The sequence below is a fragment of the Bombina bombina genome, chromosome 1 (genome assembly GCF_027579735.1).
Source record: "Bombina bombina isolate aBomBom1 chromosome 1, aBomBom1.pri, whole genome shotgun sequence".
Lineage (NCBI taxonomy): Eukaryota > Metazoa > Chordata > Amphibia > Anura > Bombinatoridae > Bombina > Bombina bombina.
This window is the reverse complement of record NC_069499.1, coordinates 400235123-400254557: the sequence shown is the minus strand read 5'-3', so window position 1 is coordinate 400254557 and position 19435 is coordinate 400235123. Positions and strand designations below refer to the sequence as shown.

Here is a 19435-nt window from a genome sequence, read left to right as displayed (position 1 = left end):
GGTTTCAACACGTAAATAAATTTATTTCAAATGACAAAATAAATGTAAAGGAGCTATTTGAAAACCATTTAATAAACTCCAGCAGGTAAAATGGATTATTGGGCACACATTAAAAGGAAAACAATTTTACAGTTCACTGTCCCTTTAACGGTCAGTAAAGTCAAAATGTTCATGATTCAGATAGATCAAACAGTTTTAAACAAATTTCCAATTTACTTCTGTTGTCTAATTTGCTTTGTTCTCTCTGTGTGTCTTGTTGGAAAGCATGCATAGTTAGGCTCAGGAGCAGTAATGCACTACTAGCTGCCGATTAGTGGATACACCGATTTCTGATGTCATTGGCTTACCTGATGTGTTTAGCTAGCTCCCAGTAGTGCATTGCTTACTCTTCAGCAAAGGATATCAGAAGAATGAAGAAAATTTGATAATAGATGTAAATTGGAATGTTGTTTAAAATTGTATTTTCTATCTGAATAATGAAAGACAAATTTTTGATTTTTATATCCCTTTTTAAGTCTGATATATTTTCTTGAGCTGCAACATTTTAGGCAGTGACCGGTTGGCTCAGAGTACGTTTATATCTGCCCCTAATTGACCACAGTAGAGGAGACAGGGCATTTAAAGGGACTTATCCAAGAGACCCAAACAGCCTAGTCATAACAGAGGTTGCCTTAACTTCACAGATATGTTATTATTTTTAGTATTATTATTATTATTATCATCAATTATTTGTAGAGCGCCAACAGATTCCGCAGCACTAATGTTTGTTTTGTTTCTTATGTTATTATTCTATGCATTTTTTTCTAATATGTATTTTAACATTTTTTGTTTAAATATATGCGTTGCTGGTAAATAACTGGACCCTGAACTTTCTTGGACATACAATACAACACAACTTACGCCTGTTTAAATGCTGACATGTTTTGTCTAATTACTTTATTTTTAGATATGGATAAGGAAGATGCACTTATTTGTTTCGAACAACACATAAGGGCTTTGGAAAAAGAAGAGGACGATGAGAAGCAGAAAGGATCGCTCAGGGATAAAAGGCGACAGCGCAAAAACAGAGAATCTTTTCAGGTTCGGGCTACTTTCTGTAATTTATTCTTTGCTGGCAATATAAACTCTTTGTAACATGTAACAGTTTTTATTTTCTAGCAGAAATAGCCCATGTATTATATTTAACATATTGCTTATAGTTATGTGTTATGTTCTCCTAGGTATTTTTGGATGAATTACATGAACATGGACAGCTACATTCCATGTCCTCTTGGATGGAATTGTACCCTACTATTAGTTCAGACATCCGGTTTGCCAACATGCTTGGTCAGCCAGGTAAGTTCTTTAACTTCTTACATATTGAGTAAGTCTAAGGGTAGCTGAAACAGATTTCTAATTTAACAAAAACTGACTGAAGCATTTATAATAAAGGGACAGTCAACACCAGCATTTTTTTTGTTTTAAAAGATAGATAATCCCTTAATTACCAATTCCCCAGTTTTTCATAACCAACACAGTTATAATTATACACGTTTTACCTCTAATTACCTTGTATATAAGCCTCAGCAGACTGCCCCCTTATTTCAGTTCTTTTGACAGACTTGCATTTTAGCCAATCAGCTGTCTCCATGCTAAATTCACGTGCATGAGCTCAATGTTATCTATATGAAACATGTGAACTAATGCACCCTAGTGGTGAAAAACTATCAAAATGCATTTAGATTAGAGGTGGCCTTCAAGGTCTAAGAAATTAGCATATGAACCTCCTAGGTTTAGCTTTCAACTAAGAATACCAAAAGAACAAAGCAAAATTGGTGATGAAAGTAAATTGGAAAGTTGTTTAAAATTACATGCCCTATTTGAAACATAAGTTTTTTTTTGGACTTGACTGTCCCTTTAAATGTTTATTTAAACAACATACAGGGAGGGGAGTGCTTGGGAAGCGGCCATGCTTACAATATTAGAGGCTTCCGGTGTAACCCTGATAATCTGTAGATTACCGCTGGCTATTTACAGTAGCCTTTGTTATAAACACTAGTTACAATTGCATCTATATTTTGCTTGCCATTATGGTAACTCACATTGTATTTCTGCAGAATTGAGCTCTTGCCTACTTAAAGGCACATGAAACCCAATACATTTCTTTAAAATTGTATTCTCTTTCAGAATCATGAAACAACTTTACAATTTACTTTATATTATTTGCTTCTCTTGTTATCCTTTGCTGAAAGGTTTATCTAGGTAAGCTCAGGAGCAGCAAAGAACCTAGGTTTTAGCTGCTGATTGGTGGCTGCATATGTATACCGATTTGTCATTGGCTCACCCATGTGTTCAGTCAGCAACCAGTAGTGCATTGCTGCTCCTTCAACAAATGACAGTAAGCGAATGAAGCAAATTTGATAATAGAAGTAAACTGGAAAGTTGTTTATAATTTTATGTTCTACTACCTAAATCATGAAAGAAAAGTTTTGGGTTTCATGTGCCCTTTAATACCTTCCTTTTTCCTCTGCCTGCTTTTTATATTTTGAATCAACAGTCTCCAGTGACTGATGATACCACTCTGTCTGCATCTAGGACAGCATGAAATCCTTATTCTCCTTTAGGATAAAGAGGGTTAATTTAAAGCCTCAGACTTGATGGAACTAATAACTGACATTTATTAGTAGAGGACTTACCTGAACTTTTTTGCAAAAATCAATCTAAAAACATTGTACTATTATTACCAGAATCTTCATTAATATGGGGGAAAATTAGACAAAGGCGAAACTTAAAGGAATATTTATTATGAACAAAAAAGAGTCACAGTGCATTTATTAAATAAAAGAAGTTAACACAATTACACAGAAAAGCAAAATAGGAGTAAAAACTGAGCCTAATACTGTACTAGCTTAGATATCTGCACCAAGGGATCTTTGCGAGGAAAGATGGTCACTGCTGTTTAATGCAGCCTTCCTTGTAGAATGACATTTATGTTGCTGAAATCACAGTTAAATGCGTTTTTCTGAGGCCAGGTTTCTGACCAAATTCCTTCCAGAGTGGGCAAGGAAGGTAGCCTTCCCCCTTTTTATGGCAGGCCATAAGAAGCCCAGCCGCCCTGGCTTAAGTTATTGAATAATTTATAATTGTTAGTTATGTAAATTATGTATACATACAGTATCTTTATAAGCAATCCCATTGTAACATCAAGAGGATTATTTTGATATCAAATATGACATGTCTGTCATCTTTGGTCACCCTCTAACATAAGTTATAAAAACATGTCTCAATATTGGAGTGGTTTGACCTCCAGTGTTTGTCTTGATACAGGACATTGTTTTCTGTCACCTTCTGATGACATCTTTTGCCTGATAAACTGACTTGAGGCACCAGGTCTCAGTTTATAAGTAATAGTTTGGTCAAGTAAAACTTAGAAATTATTTCTAAGTTTCACTTGACCAAACTTGCTTTCTTATGACACGGTGAGTCCATGGAATCATCAATTACTGTTTGGAATATCACTCCTGGCCAGCAGGAGGAGGCAAAGAGCACCACAGCAAAGCTGTTAAGAATCACTTCCCTTCCCACAAACCCCAGTCATTCTCTTTGCCTTCAGTGCAAGGAGGAGGTGAAATTATAGGTGTCCTGTATAAGACTCTTTTATCAAGATTTTTTTTGTTTTGAAGCCAGGGCTTGCTTGCTCTGATCTTCCCTATCTATTGGTTTTAGCTGTACTCCACATCATTCTCTTCAGCAGGGCAGTGGTGGCTTTAAAGCAGTTGTGAACTTGTAAGATGGGCCTTGCTGCGTTTTGCTAACATTGTGCTGCCCTAGTATAGAAAGCAGGAGTTGGTTTACTCTGGTCTTTCTTTTCTACACAGGTCTCTGGGAGGAGTGGCATCCTCTCATATCGGGTGTTCCGTCCTGCCAGACGGCTAGATGCAGGTAAGTGCGTTGGTCTTCTATGTCTGCAACAATATTTGGGACTTTTATATCCTTGATGAAATATTTCAGGCAGGATGCAGGCACTGTGTGACAGGAGACTTCTACTTTGGCTCAGAGAACTTCGATCCCTATGGAGGATTGTTGCTTCTTTAAGTTTTATTGATCATCTAGAGTGATGTTTTTGTCTAATTAGACTTGCTTGTCCGTGGGGTCTTCTCAGCGGATTTGAGAGTGGGAAAAAGGGTTTTCTATCACTCATCAAGTGGAAAAGACTTAAGGACAGTTTTTCTTACTCCCTTTCTACAGGGTCAGTCCAGTTTTTGTGTTTTGTGTTTAGATCCTGTTTGAGATCAACCAATCCGGGTCCAGAGGATAGCATTGTTTCCTCCCAGGGGCAGATTTTTCCTTTCTAGAGTATCTGCTACCCTGTTTTGATGAGAGGTACTCTTGAACTTAGTTCAGGGCCTTTCTCTCAGGGAGTGATAGCTCCAGTTCCAATCAGGGAACGGGACCTTGGTTTCCTTCAAAGTAGTAGTAAATATTTGTCATCCTAGAAAGACTATTTTGGTCTTGGGGATTGCAGGGTGCCATCCTGGACAATATATAGTTTGGGTGTCACTTTTTCTTTTGAGTATTTTCTCTTTAGAGATCTTGTCCCCTTTAGGTTCCATAGATGGGAAAGGTATCTGGAGAAGTTACCTTGTTTCATTACAAGGGTTTGTTTTTTTGTTTTGTGGTTTTTTTTTTAGGGATTTTAAGGAATCTATCTTCTCTCTACAGTGTTCTGTTCGGGCCACAATTAACTCCAGTAGCCTGGTAGTTAGCTTTAGCCATTGGCTTCCAGAGGATCTGGTTTTTCATTTCAGCTGTTGCTGATTTTTCCTTCTCTTCTGTGGCTCTTTGTTTGGCGGTAATTGGCCTGAGGGCCCAGAGATGTCATACCTTTTTTCTCGAATTCATTGAGAGCTCTGCAACTTTGCAAGTTCAGTTAATGGAGCAGTGAACCCTCGGGTCTCTCTCTCAGAAGTTAGATCTGGTTTAGATTTTAAGATATTCTCAGGAATATCTGTCTCAGGATGCATGTTCTGGAGACTTCCGGGGTGATTGTGTCCAAAGACGCCAGCCGGCTGGTGTACAGTTTGGAGCTCGTTTATAGGCGCATGTCCTTGAACTCGGTATGAGTCTGTTCTCCCTATCAACTTCTTGTAGTGGAGAACGATTTTTAATGCTCTGAGGACTTCAGTTCTCCTAGCCAGTTTATCAGGTTCCTGTTTGTCTTTTATCTTCAGTGACTTGGAAAGGAACTTTGGTTCCTTAGCCATGAAGGAGGTGGCTTGGTTTCATTCATGGACGGTACCCTTAATGGCTGTCTATTTACCATCCTCGTCTACGAGTGATCTTCTGGTTCGAGGACGTTCTGAGCAGATAGATTTCATCCCGGGGAGTAGATTTCTTCTGAGGTGTTCTCCAGGTTAGCCCTCAAATGGGGGTGCTGGAGTTGGATATGATGGCAGTTCCCCAAACGTTTTTGTTATGGTTAAGGTCAAGAGATCTGCAGACTACTCTGTTAAGCTCTCTGATGGTCTCTTGGAATTCTGTCATTCGTCCTTGTTATTCAGTTTGCTCTCCTTCCACGACTCTGGGCTCATTTCTAATAGGAGTGAGCATCGTTTTTTTTATTAGTTCCTGCATAACGATGTATCTCTTCCACCTTGATGGTTGTTCCTGAGGGAGGACCTTCTAATTCATGGTCAATTCCTTTGTTTCTCTGAAGCTTATATCCTTATTAGTGTGAATCCAGGGTTACTCCTGAAGGGGGTCAGGATTCCTAGGTTCTTACTTTCTCCAGGAAGTCTGGAGATGGTTTTGTCAGCACCCTGTAGGGTTACTTTTCCTTTTTTATTCTGAAGCATCTGGCGGACGTTCCAGTAATGCATTTTTTTGTCAAGCCTTGGTCTGGATCAGGCTTGTGTTTAAGCTGTTGTTCCTCGTTGAACTTTAATTTGTTCTTCAGGTTGGCAGCTGACTCAGTTTGAGTCTGGACATGTCATAGATATTGATTTGATATTTAAGTTTTTTAATTCTTTTGCTATCTTTTCTGCTCGAGAGTCTCAAATCTTTCTGCTTGCAGTGTTATTCGCTTTATCTTTTTATTCATGTTGATAAGGCGGTTCTTCGTTCTGAGTTCGGAATTGTTGTTCCTTCTTTAAGTCCTAATCCTTTTTCTCTTAAGGATTGTTAGTTGCACAATTTAGCTGTTGTGCGCGCTCTTTTTTGCCAGTTTCTGCCCTGCTGTTTATGTCTACTGCTTCTTCTCTCTTTTTCTGAGGAGATTTTTTTTTTTTTTTTTTCTTTTGCTTATGAGACTGCTGGACAGCAGATTCTGGGAAGATTTACAGCTCATTTCTCTAGGGCTGTCTTTTCTTCTTGGGTTTTCAATAAGGAATCTTCTGTGGAACTGGTTTTCAAGGCCACATCTTGGGCCTCCTTTCTTTCCTTTTTAGCCAAGATTTCTCCAAATTTGATTTTTTTTTTTTTTTTTTTTTTTTTTTGTGCTAAGGCTTCTTTTGGGAGAAAAGTTCTGCAAGTAGTGGTGCCTTCGGTTTAGGTTACCTGTCTTGCCCTCCCTTATCTGTGTCCTCTAGCTTGGATATTGATTCCCAACAGTAATTGATGATTCAGTGGACTCACCGTGTCATAAGAAAACAAAATTTATGCTAACCTGATTTATTTATTTATTGACACGATGAGTCCACGTCCCTCCCTGTTTTTTTTCAGACAGTTTTTGTTTGAATAAACCTCTGGCACCTCTGCACCTTGTGTTATTTCCTTTCTCTCCTTTTTCTTCGGTCGAATGACTGGGGTTTGTGGGAAGAGAAGTGATTCTTAACGCCTCCTGCTGGCCAGGAGTGATATTCCCAACAGTAATTGATGATTCAGTGGACTCACCGTGTCAAGAAATAAATACATTTATCAGGTAAGCATACATTTTGTTTTTTTAAAGATAAACAGAGGGAAATAAATACTCATATGGAAAAACAAAATTAACACACACAGAAAAAAATTAACCCCTCACAATCTAAAATCATAAAGTCTTCATGATTTATTCTCCAAAAAAGAGGATCCTGTACTTAAAAAAAAAAAAAAAAAAAAAAGTTGTAATGGTTGTGATGTATATGACTAATCACCAGTGGAGCCGTGGGAGTTTTCTTTTATCAGCCATTGAGATTTTATCATATAGACCAGTTGTGTGCAAGACTACATGTTAGTTTCAGTATTATTTATATACCATTTTTTATAAACACTTTTTCCTTTTAAACTATATTAAAAAAAAAAAGTTTTTAAAATAAATCTTTATTAGTTTATACTTTAAGAAAAAAAACGTGGCTATACTTAATTTTTACAACTTTTGTACAGGGTCAACAGCACTAGACCTTTTCAAATTTTACGTGGAGGGTCTTAAGGCTCGATACCACGATGAAAAGAAGATCATAAAAGATATTTTAAGGGTAAGTGGAATTGGTTTTTAACCAATGTGCAGTTTAATTTACTGTCCCTATGTACCATCAAGATATCTATTTGGGAAATAACTGCATACAAATAAAACCTTTTCCTGTAATTATTATTTGATAAACTGTGAAATGTGAATATTGTATGTTTTCTCTTTTAGGATAAAGGTTTTAATGTTGAGCTCAGTACCACTTTTGAAGACTTTGTAATGGTCATCAGTTCAACCAAAAGAGCTACTACCTTAGATGCTGGCAACATCAAACTCTCTTTTAACAGTGTAAGTGTTGTTAGCTATCTTGTTCTGTATGAATTCTCAATAGAATATGAAGCCTGTTACAGCATTATAAAAAGATACCATGAAGCATAATACTATTAATTATTGTATAATAATAAGTGGGTGTAAAAGGTTTAATGTATATTATTCTATTTATGCAACATCATATATTATTTTTGAGAAAGAAAACTGAATAGTGTCTATATCAACTTCAAAATTCAGTCATGTCATTGAGTATGCAATTTTATTTCTGTATTGAACAAAATAATCAGCAAAAATTTTTAAAAAAAAATCTAAAACCCACATTTCTTTCATGTAATTGGCAAGAGTCCATGAGCTAGTGACATATGGGATATACAATCCTACCAGGAGGAGCAAAGTTTCCAAACCTCAAAATGCCTATAAATACACCCCTCACCACACCCACAATTCAGTTTTACAAACTTTACCTCCCTATGGAGGTAGTGAAGTAAGTTTGTGCTTGATTTTCTTCTGTGATATGCGCCTCTCAGCATTTTGAAGCCCGATTCCTCTGAGTACAGTGTGTGTCAGAGGGATGTGAAGAGAGTATCACCTATTGATTCTACGGTTTTACTCATGGGAAATCTTTTCAAAGGTTCTCTGTTATCGGTCGTAGAGATTAATTTTCTACCTCCCTTTTCAGATCCTCGATATACTCTCATATTCCTTTAACTCTACTGATACTGTTTTAGTACTGGTTTGGCTATCTGCTATATGTGGATGGGTGTCTTTCGGTAAGTATGTTTTCATTACTTAAGACACTCTCAGCTATGGTTTGGCACTTTATGTATTAATATAAAGTTTTAAATATATGTATTGTACTTATATTTGCCATGAGTCAGGTTTATGTATATTTCCTTTTGCTGACTGTCAGTTTCAAAATTGGGAAACCTATTTAGGAAGTTATTTATTCTTACCTGGGGTATAGTCTTTTCTTCAAATTGACTGCTTTTTCATACATTTTCACGGGAAAAATTAGGCTTGCGAGGTCGCAAAATGCTGATATTTATTGCGTCATTCTTGGAGCGAGAATTTTTTGGCGCGAAGGTACGTTCGGTGACGCAAATTCGTCATTTCCGGCACCTTATTTGATGCCAGGTTTTCTTGCAAAAGGTTGCGTCTGCCATGACGCGAGTTGCATCATTTCCGGATGTTGTTAGCGTCAAAAAAATTAATTTTGCATTGTGCATCATACTTGGCGCCAAATTATTTATTTATTTAAACCCCACTTCCTATATGCCTCTTGCTCTTTTTTATGCTCAGAGGGCTATGCTGTTTGCATTTTTTTACCATTTCTGAAACTGCCATATAAGGAAATTGATCATTTTGCTTTATATGTTGTTTTTTTTTCTCTTACATTTGCAAGATGTCTCAATCTGATCCTGTCTCAGAAACCACTGTTGGAATCCTGCTGCTTGATAACAGTTCTACCAAAGCTAATTGTAAATTTGTGGAGATTATATCTCCAGCTGTAGTATGTAACAGTTGTCATGACAAAGTTTTGATTGCAGAGAATGTATCCATCAGTACCAGTACAATGCCTGTTGTTCCTTCAACATCTGATGTACATGATATCCCTGTGAATATTAAAGATTTTATTGCTGATGCGATTCAGAAGGCTTTGTCTGCTATTCCGCCTTCTGATAAATGTAAAAGGTCTTTTAAAACTTCTCATAAGATTGATGAAATTTCAAATGACCGACAACATACTGAATTATCCTCCTCTGATGAGGATCTATCTGGTTTAGAAGATCCTTCTTCAGATATTGACACTGACAAATATACTTATCTCTTTAAGATGAAGTATATTCGTAAAGAAGTGTTAGTTACTTTGAATATTGAGGGATCTAGTTCTCTTGATACTAAAATTAGTAAACGTTTAAATTATGTTTACAAACCTCCTGTGGTTACTCCAGAGGTTTTTTCCAGTTCCTGATGCTATTTCTGATATGATTTTTAAGGAATGGAATAGGCCTGGTACTACTTGTATTCCTTCTTCTAGGTTTAAAAAGTTGTATCCTTTGCCAGCAGCTAGATTGGAGTTTTGGGAAAAAATCCCCAAAGTTGATGGGGCTTTTTCTACTCTTGCCAAACGTACTATATTCCTATGAGAGAGTACTTATTTTAAGGATCCTTTAGATAGGAAACTTGAATCTTATCTAAGGAAAACTTCTTTTTTTTTTCTGGCTATATTCTTAGGCCTGCTATATCCATGGCTGATGTTGCAGCTGCATCAACGTTTTGGTTGAAAAGCTTAGCACAACGGGAAACAGATTCTGATTTTTCTAGCATTGTTCGCTTGCTTCAACATGCTAATCATTTTATCTGTGATGCTATTTTTGATATTATAAAAATTGATGTTAAATCTATGTCTTAAACTATTTTAGCTAGAAGAGCTTTGTGGCTTAAATATTGGAATGCTGACATGGTATCTAAGTCTAGATTGCTATCTCTTTCTTTCCAAGGTAATAATTTATTTGGTTCTCAGTTGGATTCAACTATTTCAACTATCACTGGGTGGAAGGGAGTTTTTTTGCCTCAGGATAAAGACCTAAGGGTAAATCTAAAGATAATAATCGTTTTCGTTCTTTTCGACAGATTAAGGAAAAGAAAGCCAATCCTTCCCCCAAAGAATCTGGTTCCAATCGAAAACCTTCTTCAAGTTGGAATAAATCCAAGCCCTTTAAGAAACCAAAGCCAGCCCTTAAGTCTGCATGAAGGTGCAGCCCTCATTTCAGCTCAGCTGGTGGGGGGCAGATTGAACTTTTTCCAAAACATTTGGACAGATTCTGTCCAAAATTTGTGGATTCTCAGAGTATTGTCTCTCAAGGGTATCGAATAGGATTCAGAGTAAGACCTCCTGTGAGAATATTTTTTCTCTCACACATCCCAGTTCAAATCTATTCATTGTCCCAAAGAGAGAAAATTTATTCGGGCCTGTTCTGGATCTGAAAATTTTGAATCGTTTTGTAAGAGTGACAACTTTCAAATAGTAACTATAATGACTATTCTGCCTTTTGTTCAGCAAGGTCATTATATGTCCACGATAGACTTACAGGATACATATCTTCATATTCCGATTCATTCAGACCACTATCGGTTTCTGAGATTCTCTTTTCTAGACCAGCATTACCAATTTGTCGCTCTTCCATTTGGCATAGCAACAGCTCCAAGATTTTTCTCAAAGGTTCTCGATGCCCTAATCTCTGTATTCAGAGAACAGGGTATTGCAGTGTTCCTTATTTGGACTATATCTTGGTACTAGCTCAGTTTTTACATTCTGCTGAATCTCACACAAATCAACTAGTTCCAGATAGATTGTGTCCATGACTCTGTCTCTAACAGACAAGCGACAAATGAAATTTGTTTCAGCTTGTCAAAAGTCTCGATCATTCCCTTTGCTCGTTTTCATATAAGACCTCTTCAGCTTTGTATGCTGAATCAGTGGTGCAGGGATTATACAAGGATATCACAGTCAATATCCTTAAAGCCCAACATTCAACTCTCTCTGACTTGGTGGTTAGACCACCATCGTATAGTTCAACCGGCCTCTTTTGTTCGTCCAACCTGGACAGTAATCACGACAGATGCAAGTCTTTCAGGTTAGGGAGCTGTCTGGGGATCTCTGACAGCACAAGGAGTTTGGAAACCTCAAGAGGCTAGGTTACCAATTAAGTTTTTAGAACTCCATTCTATTTTCAGGGCTCTTCAAGTTTGGCCTCTGTTGAAGAGAGAACCATTCATTTGTTTTCAGACAGACAATATCACAACTGTGGCATATGTCAATCATCAGGGTGGGACTCAGTCCCCTAGCTATGGATACTTTCTTGGGCGGAATCCAGCTTTTGTCTAATTTTTGCGGTACATATCCCAGGTATAGTCAATTGGGAAGCAGATTATCTCAGCCGTCAGACTTTACATCCGGGGGAGTGGTCTCCATCCAGATGTTTTTTTTTTTCAGATTGTTCAGATGTGGGGTCTTCCAGAAATAGATATGATGGCTTCCCATCTAAACAAGAAATTTCCCAGGTACTTGTCCAATTCCAGGGATCCTCAGGCGGAGTCTGTGGATGCGCTAGCAGTTCCTTGGTTTTTCCAACCTGCTTATATCTTCCCACCTCTAGTTCTTCTTCCAAGAGTGATCTCCAAGATCATCATGGAACAATAGTTTGTGTTTCTGGTAGCACAAGCATAGCCTGACGGGTTTTGGTATGTGGATCTTGTTCGGATGTCCAGTTGCCAACCTTGGCCACTTCCTTTGAGACCAAACCTTCTGTCTGAAGGTCCGATTTTCCATCAGGATCTCAAATCTTTAAATTTGAAGGTATGGAAATTGAACACTTAGTCATAGAGGTTTCTCTGACTCATAAATCTGTTTCTAGGAAGATTTATTATAGAGTTTGGAAGACTTTTATTTCATGGTGTTCTTCTTATAAATTCTCCTGGCATTCTTTTAGAATTTCTAGAATTTTAGTTTCTTCAGGATGGTTTGTATAAAGATTTGTCTGCAAGTTTCTTTCAGTTTTATTTCACAGAAAGATTGCTAAGCTTCCTGATATTCACTGTTTTATACATGCTTTGGTCCGTATCAAGCCTGTCATTAAATCAATCTCTCCTTCTTGGAGTCTTAGTTTGGTTTTGAAGGCTTTACAGGCTCCTCCTTTTGAGCCTATGCATTCTTTGGATATTAAACTACTTTCTTGGAAAGTGTTGTTCCTTTTGGCTACCTCTTCTGCTAGAAGAGTTTCCAAATTATCTGCTCTTTCTTGTGAGACTCCTTTTCTGATTTTCCATCAGGATAAGGCAGTTTTGTGGACTTAATTTGAAATTCTTCCTAAGGTTGTGAATTCTAATATCATTAATAGGGAAATTGTTGTACCCTCTTTGTGTCCTAATCCTAAGAATTCTTTGGAGAGATCCTTACATTCTTTGAATGTTAGAGCTTTGAAATATTATATTGAAGCTACTAAAGATTTCAGGAAGACTTCTAGTCTATTTGTTGTCTTTTCTGGTTCTAGGAAAGATCAGAAAGCTTCTGCCATTTCCTTGGCATCTTGGTTAAATATTTTGATTCATCCGGCTTATTTGGAGTCGGGTCAGGCCCCGCCTAAGAGAATCACAGCTCATTCTTCTAGATCAGTCTCCACTTCCTTGGCCTTTAAGAATGATGCTTAAAGGGACATTATACACTCATTTTTTCTTTGCATAAATGTTTTGTAGGTGATCTATTTATATAGCCCATAACGTTTTTGTTTTTTTAATGTATAGTTTTGCTTATTTTTAAATATTGCTCTGATTTTCAGACTCCTAACCAAGCCCAAAGTTTTATTTGAATACCGTCAGCTACCTACTCCAGCTTGCTCCTGTTTGTGTAAAGGGTCTTTTCATATGCAAATGAAGGGGGAGGGGGAGTGTCTTATTTCCCATTTGCAGTGGGCTTTCCAGCTACCTTTTCAACAGAGCTAAACTGAGATTCTAAGTAAGTTTTTAAACAGTTTTATACTGGATTTTTATATCAGTATCTGTGCATCTTATTCTTTATAGTAGTGTCTATTACATGCAGTTCTATGAAAATGAGTGTATACTGTCCCTTTAAGTTGATCAGATTTGCAACGCAGCAACTTGGTTGCATACATTTACCGAATTCTACCGTTTTGATGTGTTTGCCTCTGTGGAAGCAGTTTTGGTAGAAAAATTCTTCAAGCAGCTGTTTCAATCTGATTCCTCTGCTTATGTTTTAAGTTTTTTTTTCTTTTCAATTATGAGAAAAATTTATTTTTTGGATGTGGATTTAATTTTTTCAGCGGAAAATGGCTTTTTATTTTTATCCCTCCCTCTCTAGTGACTCTTCTGTGGAGTACCACATCTTGGGTATTAATATTCCATATGTCACTAGCTCATGGACTTCTTTCCTATTGGCAAGAGTCCATGAGACCCACCCTGTTTATGGTGGTTATGATTTTTGTATAAAGCACTATTATATTTCCAGTTCCTTCTTTTTTTTTTTTTTTTTTTTAAAGCTTTATTATAAGGTATTCAAGTTACAACCAATTATAGAAACAGTAGATGAACATAAATCTCCCGATCTTATCGTCAAACAGTGGAATATACACAATCAGGAGGTGTATAAACTAAACAGCATCTGGTATACAATAATGCGTTGTGGAACATGGTCTATGAGGTCATTGTATTGTCTGAAATCAACCTTATAAGTCAAAAACATGTTATATAATGAAAAACTTATATTTAAAGGGACACTATACCCAAACATTTTCTTTCATGATTAAGGTAGAGAATATAATTTTCAACAACATTCCAATTTACTTCTATTACCTAATTTGCTTTATTCTTTAGATATACTTTAAAGGGGCAGTCTAGTCAAAATTAAACTTTCATGATTCAGATAGGGCATGCAATTTTAAACCACTTTCCAATTTACATCTATTATCTAATTTGCTCAATTCTTTAGATATCCTTTGTTGAAGAAATAGCAATGTACATGTGTGAGCCAATCACACAAGGCCTTTATGTGCAGCAACCAATCAGCAGCTACTGAGCATATCTAGATATGCTTTTCAGCAAGTGATATCAAGAGAATGAAGCAAATTAGATAATAGAAGTAAATTAGAAAGTTGTTTAAAATGACATGCTCTTTCTAAATCATGAAAGAAAAAAATTGGGTTTCATGTCCCTTTTAATGAAGAAATAGCAATGCACACAGTTAACCAATCACAGGAGGTATCTATGTGCAGCTACCAATCAGCAGCTACTAAGCATATCTAGATATGCTTTTCAGCAAAGAATATCAAGAGAATGAAGAAAAATAGATAATAGAAGTAAATTAGAAAGTTGTTTATAATTGTATGCTCTTTCTAAATCATGAAAGAGAAAAAAATTGGGTTTCATGTCCCTTTAAGTTGCCGACAAATTTGAACAAAAATCAAGTAAAAACAGGAACTTCTGTGGCCAATATATTGCAATGATGGGAATCTACAAAGATTCCTGGCTATAAAACTTCTGAATGATCAACTCTGCTTATAATATCAGGCGGGGAATAAGGGACAGGAGTTCTAGGGGAAGGGGGGGACATATCGTGGGAAGGAGAAAGGTAGGAAGAGGATGATATATAGGAGCCAAGACTGAGGAATCTTCTGACAGCGAAATTGAGTCCAGTTCCTTTTTTGATGCTTTCTACTCCTTTTTATATCACCCCACTACTTGGCTATTCATTAAACTGAATTGTGGGTGTGGTGAGGGGTGTATTTTTAGGCATTTTGAGGTTTAGGAAACTTTGCCCCTCCTGGTAGGATTGTATATCCCATACGTCACTAGCTCATGGACTCTTGCCAATATGAAAGAAATTAATTTATCAGGTAAGTTCTTACATAAATTATGTTTCTCCTACATTGGTGTATCCGGTCCACGGCTTCATCCTTATTTGTGGGATATTCTCAATCCCTACAGGAAGTGGCAAAGAGAGCACACAGCAGAGCTGTCCATATAGCTCCCCTCAGGCTCCGCCCCCCCCAGTCATTCTTTTTGCCGCTCTAACTAGTAGCATCTCCACGGGGGTGGTAAAGAGTATGTGGTGTTTAGTTGTAGTTTTTTATTCTTCTATCAAGAGTTTGTTATTTTAAAATAGTGCCGGCTTGTACTATTTACTCTGCAGTAGAAAGTGATGAAGATTTCTGCCGAGAGGAATATGATTTTAGCACCAGTAACTAAAATCCATTTCTGTTCCCACGCAGGACTGTTGAAACCAAAGAACTTCAGTTGGGGGGAACAGTTTGCAGGCTTAACTGCTTCGGGTATGATCAGTCATTTTTCTAACAAGACCTAGTAATGCTAGAAGACTGTCAGCAATCCCCTCTGGGATAGGTAAGCCATTTTTCTTAGACTGTATAAAATTATGGCTTATATTAAGGGCTCTATGCTGGTTGACACTATTGTGGGCTAAATCGATTGCTTTTTAGCATGTTTTCACTATAAATAAGGTGTTTTTTCAGACTTTAAAACACTTTTGGGGTTTTATTTTGCGCCTGGCACTTATTTGGACACCTATTCTAGTCAGAAAGGCCCCTCCACTCTGGAATTAAGAGGGAGGAGGCCTCATTTTCAGGCCTCAATTGCACAGTTGTTTTGCTTAGGCAGTTCATGCAGCTTCACGTGGGGAGTCCAGAGGCATCAGAAAAGACTCCAGAGAGGCTTATTTCCTACTAAAATAATCCCTAAGGAAGGTAAAGGCCACAGTGGAAGTGTACTGTAGTACTGTAGTGTTTTTAACAGGTTAATTGCTGTTATTAGCTCCGGTTTGGGCATTAAGGGGTTAATTGGTCTGAAAATTTGTGTGCAATCATTTCAAAGCATTAAGACACTGTGGTGAAAATTTCATTAAAATCGGATGTTTATTTGATGGTTTTTTGATGTTTTAGTAATAAAGTGTGCACTTTTATTATTTAAAGACACAGTAACATTTTTGTCAAAAATAATTTTTTATTGCATTGAAGATCTGTTTAAGTCTGTCAAACATGTCTGACCCTTCAGATAACCTATGTTCTGTATGTTCAAAGGCCAAGGTGGTTCCCCCATTAAATTTATGTGTGAAGTGTGCCATAGCGTCCAAACAACTTAAGGACCGTACAATCACGCTTAAAGATATAGCCCAAGATGATTCTTTAGCTGAAGGTAGTGAGGATAGCTCACTATCCTCTCCTTCTGTGTCAACACCAGCTATGCCCGCGCAAGCGATGCCCAGTACATCTAGCGCGCCAATTGCTATTACTATGCAACAGTTAGCAGCAGTAATGGATAATTCTTTCGCAGCATTTTTATCCAAACTGCCAGCTTTTCCTAGGAAGCGTGATTGCTCAGTTTTAAATACAGAAAATGAGCAAGCAGACGCAGAGGATAATTTATCTGTAGTGCCCTCACATCAATCTGACTTGGCGGTGAGGGAGGGCCTGTCTGAGGGAGAAATTTCTGACACAGGAAAAGTTTCTCAGCAGGCAGAGCCTGATACCATAGCATTTAAATTTAAGCTTGAACACCTCCGTGCTCTACTTAAGGAGGTCCTAGCTACTCTTGATGATTGTGACCCTTTGGTGGTCCCAGAAAAATTGTGTAAAATGGATAAATTCTTAGAGGTCCCAGTACACACTGATGCGTTTCAGATACCTAAGAGGGTGGCGGATATAGTGAATAAGGAGTGGGAGAAGCCATTGTTGACCCCAGAAGGGACGCGTGGCAGACGGTCCCTAAGGTAGAGGGGGCAGTTTCAACCCTAGCTAAGCGCACAACTATACCAATAGAAGACAGTTGCGCTTTCAAAGATCCTATGGATAAAAAATTAGAAGGTTTACTTAAGAAAATTTTTGTTCAACAAGGTTTTCTTCTTCAACCAATTTCTTGCATTTTTCCTGTAACCACTGCAGCTGCTTTTTGGTTTGAGGAATTAGAAAACTCGCTCCAGAAGGAGACTTCTTATGATGAAGTCATGGATAGAATTCACGCCCTGAAGTTGGCTAATTCTTTCATTACAGATGCCGCTTTTCAGTTAGCTAAATTAGCGGCGAAAAATTCTGGTTTCGCAATAGTGGCGCGTAGGGAGCTTTGGCTAAAATCGTGGTCGGCGGATGTGTCGTCCAAAACAAAATTGCTTAATATTCCTTTCAAGGGTAAGACCCTATTCGGGCCAGAGTTGAAAGAAATTATTTCAGATATCACTGGGGGAAAGGGCCATGCCCTTCCACAGGATAGACCTTTCAAAGCTAAAAATAAGTCTAATTTTCGTTCCTTTCGCAATTTCAGGAACGGACCGGCTTCTACCTCTACAGCCACTAGGCAAGAGGGTAACGCACCCCAGCCCAAACCAGCATGGAAACCATTGCAAGGCTGGAACAAGGGTAAACAGGCCAAAAAGCCTGCTGCTGCTACCAAGACAGACAGCATGAAGGGGTAGCCCCCGATCCGGGACCGGATCTAGTAGGGGGCAGACTTTCTCTCTTTGCTCAGGCCTGGGCAAGAGATGTTCCGGACCACTGGGCACTAGAAATTGACTCTCAGGGGTATCTTCTAGAATTCAAGGACCTTCCTCCAAGGGGAAGGTTCCACATGTCTCGCTTATCTTTAGACCAGATAAAGAGACAGGCATTCTTACATTGCATAGAAGACCTTTTAAAAATGGGAGTGATAAACCCAGTTCCAACAGCAGAACAAGGACTGGGATTTTACTCAAACCTGTTTGTAGTTCCCAAAAAGGAAAGAACTTTCAGGCCAATTCTGGATTTAAAGATCCTAAACAAATTCCTCAGAGTTCCATCATTCAAAATGGAAACCATTCGGACAATTTTACCAATGATCCAGGAAGGTCAATATATGACTACCGTGGACTTAAAGGATGCGTACCTGCATATTCCTATCCACAAAGATCACCATCAGTTTCTGAGGTTCTCCTTTCTGGACAAGCATTACCAGTTCGTGGCTCTTCACCTTCAGATTGGCCACTGCTCCCAGAATTTTCACAAAGGTGCTAGGGTCCCTTCTAGCGGTGCTAAGGCCAAGGGGCATTGCAGTAGCACCTTACCTAGACAACATTTTAATACAGGCGTCGTCCTTTCACAAAGCAAGGGCTCATACGGACATTGTTCTAGCCTTTCTAAGGTCTCACAGGTGGAAGGTGAACATAGAAAAAAGTTCTCTGTCCCCGTTCACAAGGGTTCCCTTCCTGGGAACAATAATAGACTCGGTAGAAATGAAAATCTTTCTGACAGAGGTCAGGAAATTAAAACTTTTGAACACTTGTCGAGTTCTTCAATCCATTCCTCAACCCTCCATAGCTCAGTGCATGGAGGTAATGGGACTAATGGTTGTGGCAATGGACGTGGTTCCTTTTGCTCGAATTCATTTAAAACCATTGCAACTGTGCATGCTCAAACAATGGAATGGGGATTATGCAGATTTGTCTCCCCAGATTCAGATGGACCAGCAAACCAGAGACTCACTCCTCTGGTGGTTGTCTCAGGATCACCTGTCTCAGGGAATGAGTTTCCGAAGACCGGAGTGGATCATTGTCACGACCGACGCCAGCCTCTTAGGCTGGGGCGCGGTCTGGAAGTCCCTGAAGGCTCAGGGTCTATGGTCTCGTGAAGAATCTCTTCTCCCGATAAACATTTTGGAATTGAGAGCGATATTCAATGCGCTCCAGGCATGGCCTCAACTAGCGGAGGCCAAATTCATCAGATTTCAGTCGGACAACATGACTGTAGCGTACATCAATCATCAGGGGGGAACAAAGAGTTCCCTGGCGATAAGGGAGGTATCCAAGATCATCAAATGGGCAGAGGATTACTCCTGCCATCTATCAGCAATTCACATCCCAGGAGTGGACAACTGGGAAGCGGATTATCTGAGTCGTCAGACTTTCCATCCGGGGGAGTGGGAACTCCACCCGGAGTTTTTTGCTCAGCTGACCCAGCTATGGGGCATTCTGGATCTGATGGCGTCACGTCAGAACTCCAAAGTTACACGTTACGGGTCCAGGTTCAGGGATCCCAAGGCGACATTGGTAGATGCCTTAGTAGCGCCTTGGTCGTTCAATCTAGCTTATGTCTTTCCACCGTTTCCCCTTCTCCCCCGGTTAGTAGCCAGGATCAAACAGGAGAAGGCTTCGGTAATTCTGATAGCTCCTGCGTGGCCACGCAGGACTTGGTA

The 19435-nt window shown here is 38.6% G+C and overlaps 1 protein-coding gene across 1 annotated transcript in view; it reads left to right on the top strand.

Annotated features, from left to right (window-relative positions):
• Positions 1-19435, top strand: part of PRPF40A (pre-mRNA processing factor 40 homolog A) — a 143218-nt gene that overhangs the window by 53962 nt on the left and 69821 nt on the right. Inside the window, exons 17-20 of the mRNA XM_053698306.1 lie at positions 947-1080; positions 1221-1335; positions 7339-7430; positions 7592-7708. Coding sequence (XP_053554281.1) covers positions 947-1080; positions 1221-1335; positions 7339-7430; positions 7592-7708 — 458 coding nt within the window. The remainder of the gene's footprint in view (positions 1-946; positions 1081-1220; positions 1336-7338; positions 7431-7591; positions 7709-19435) is intronic.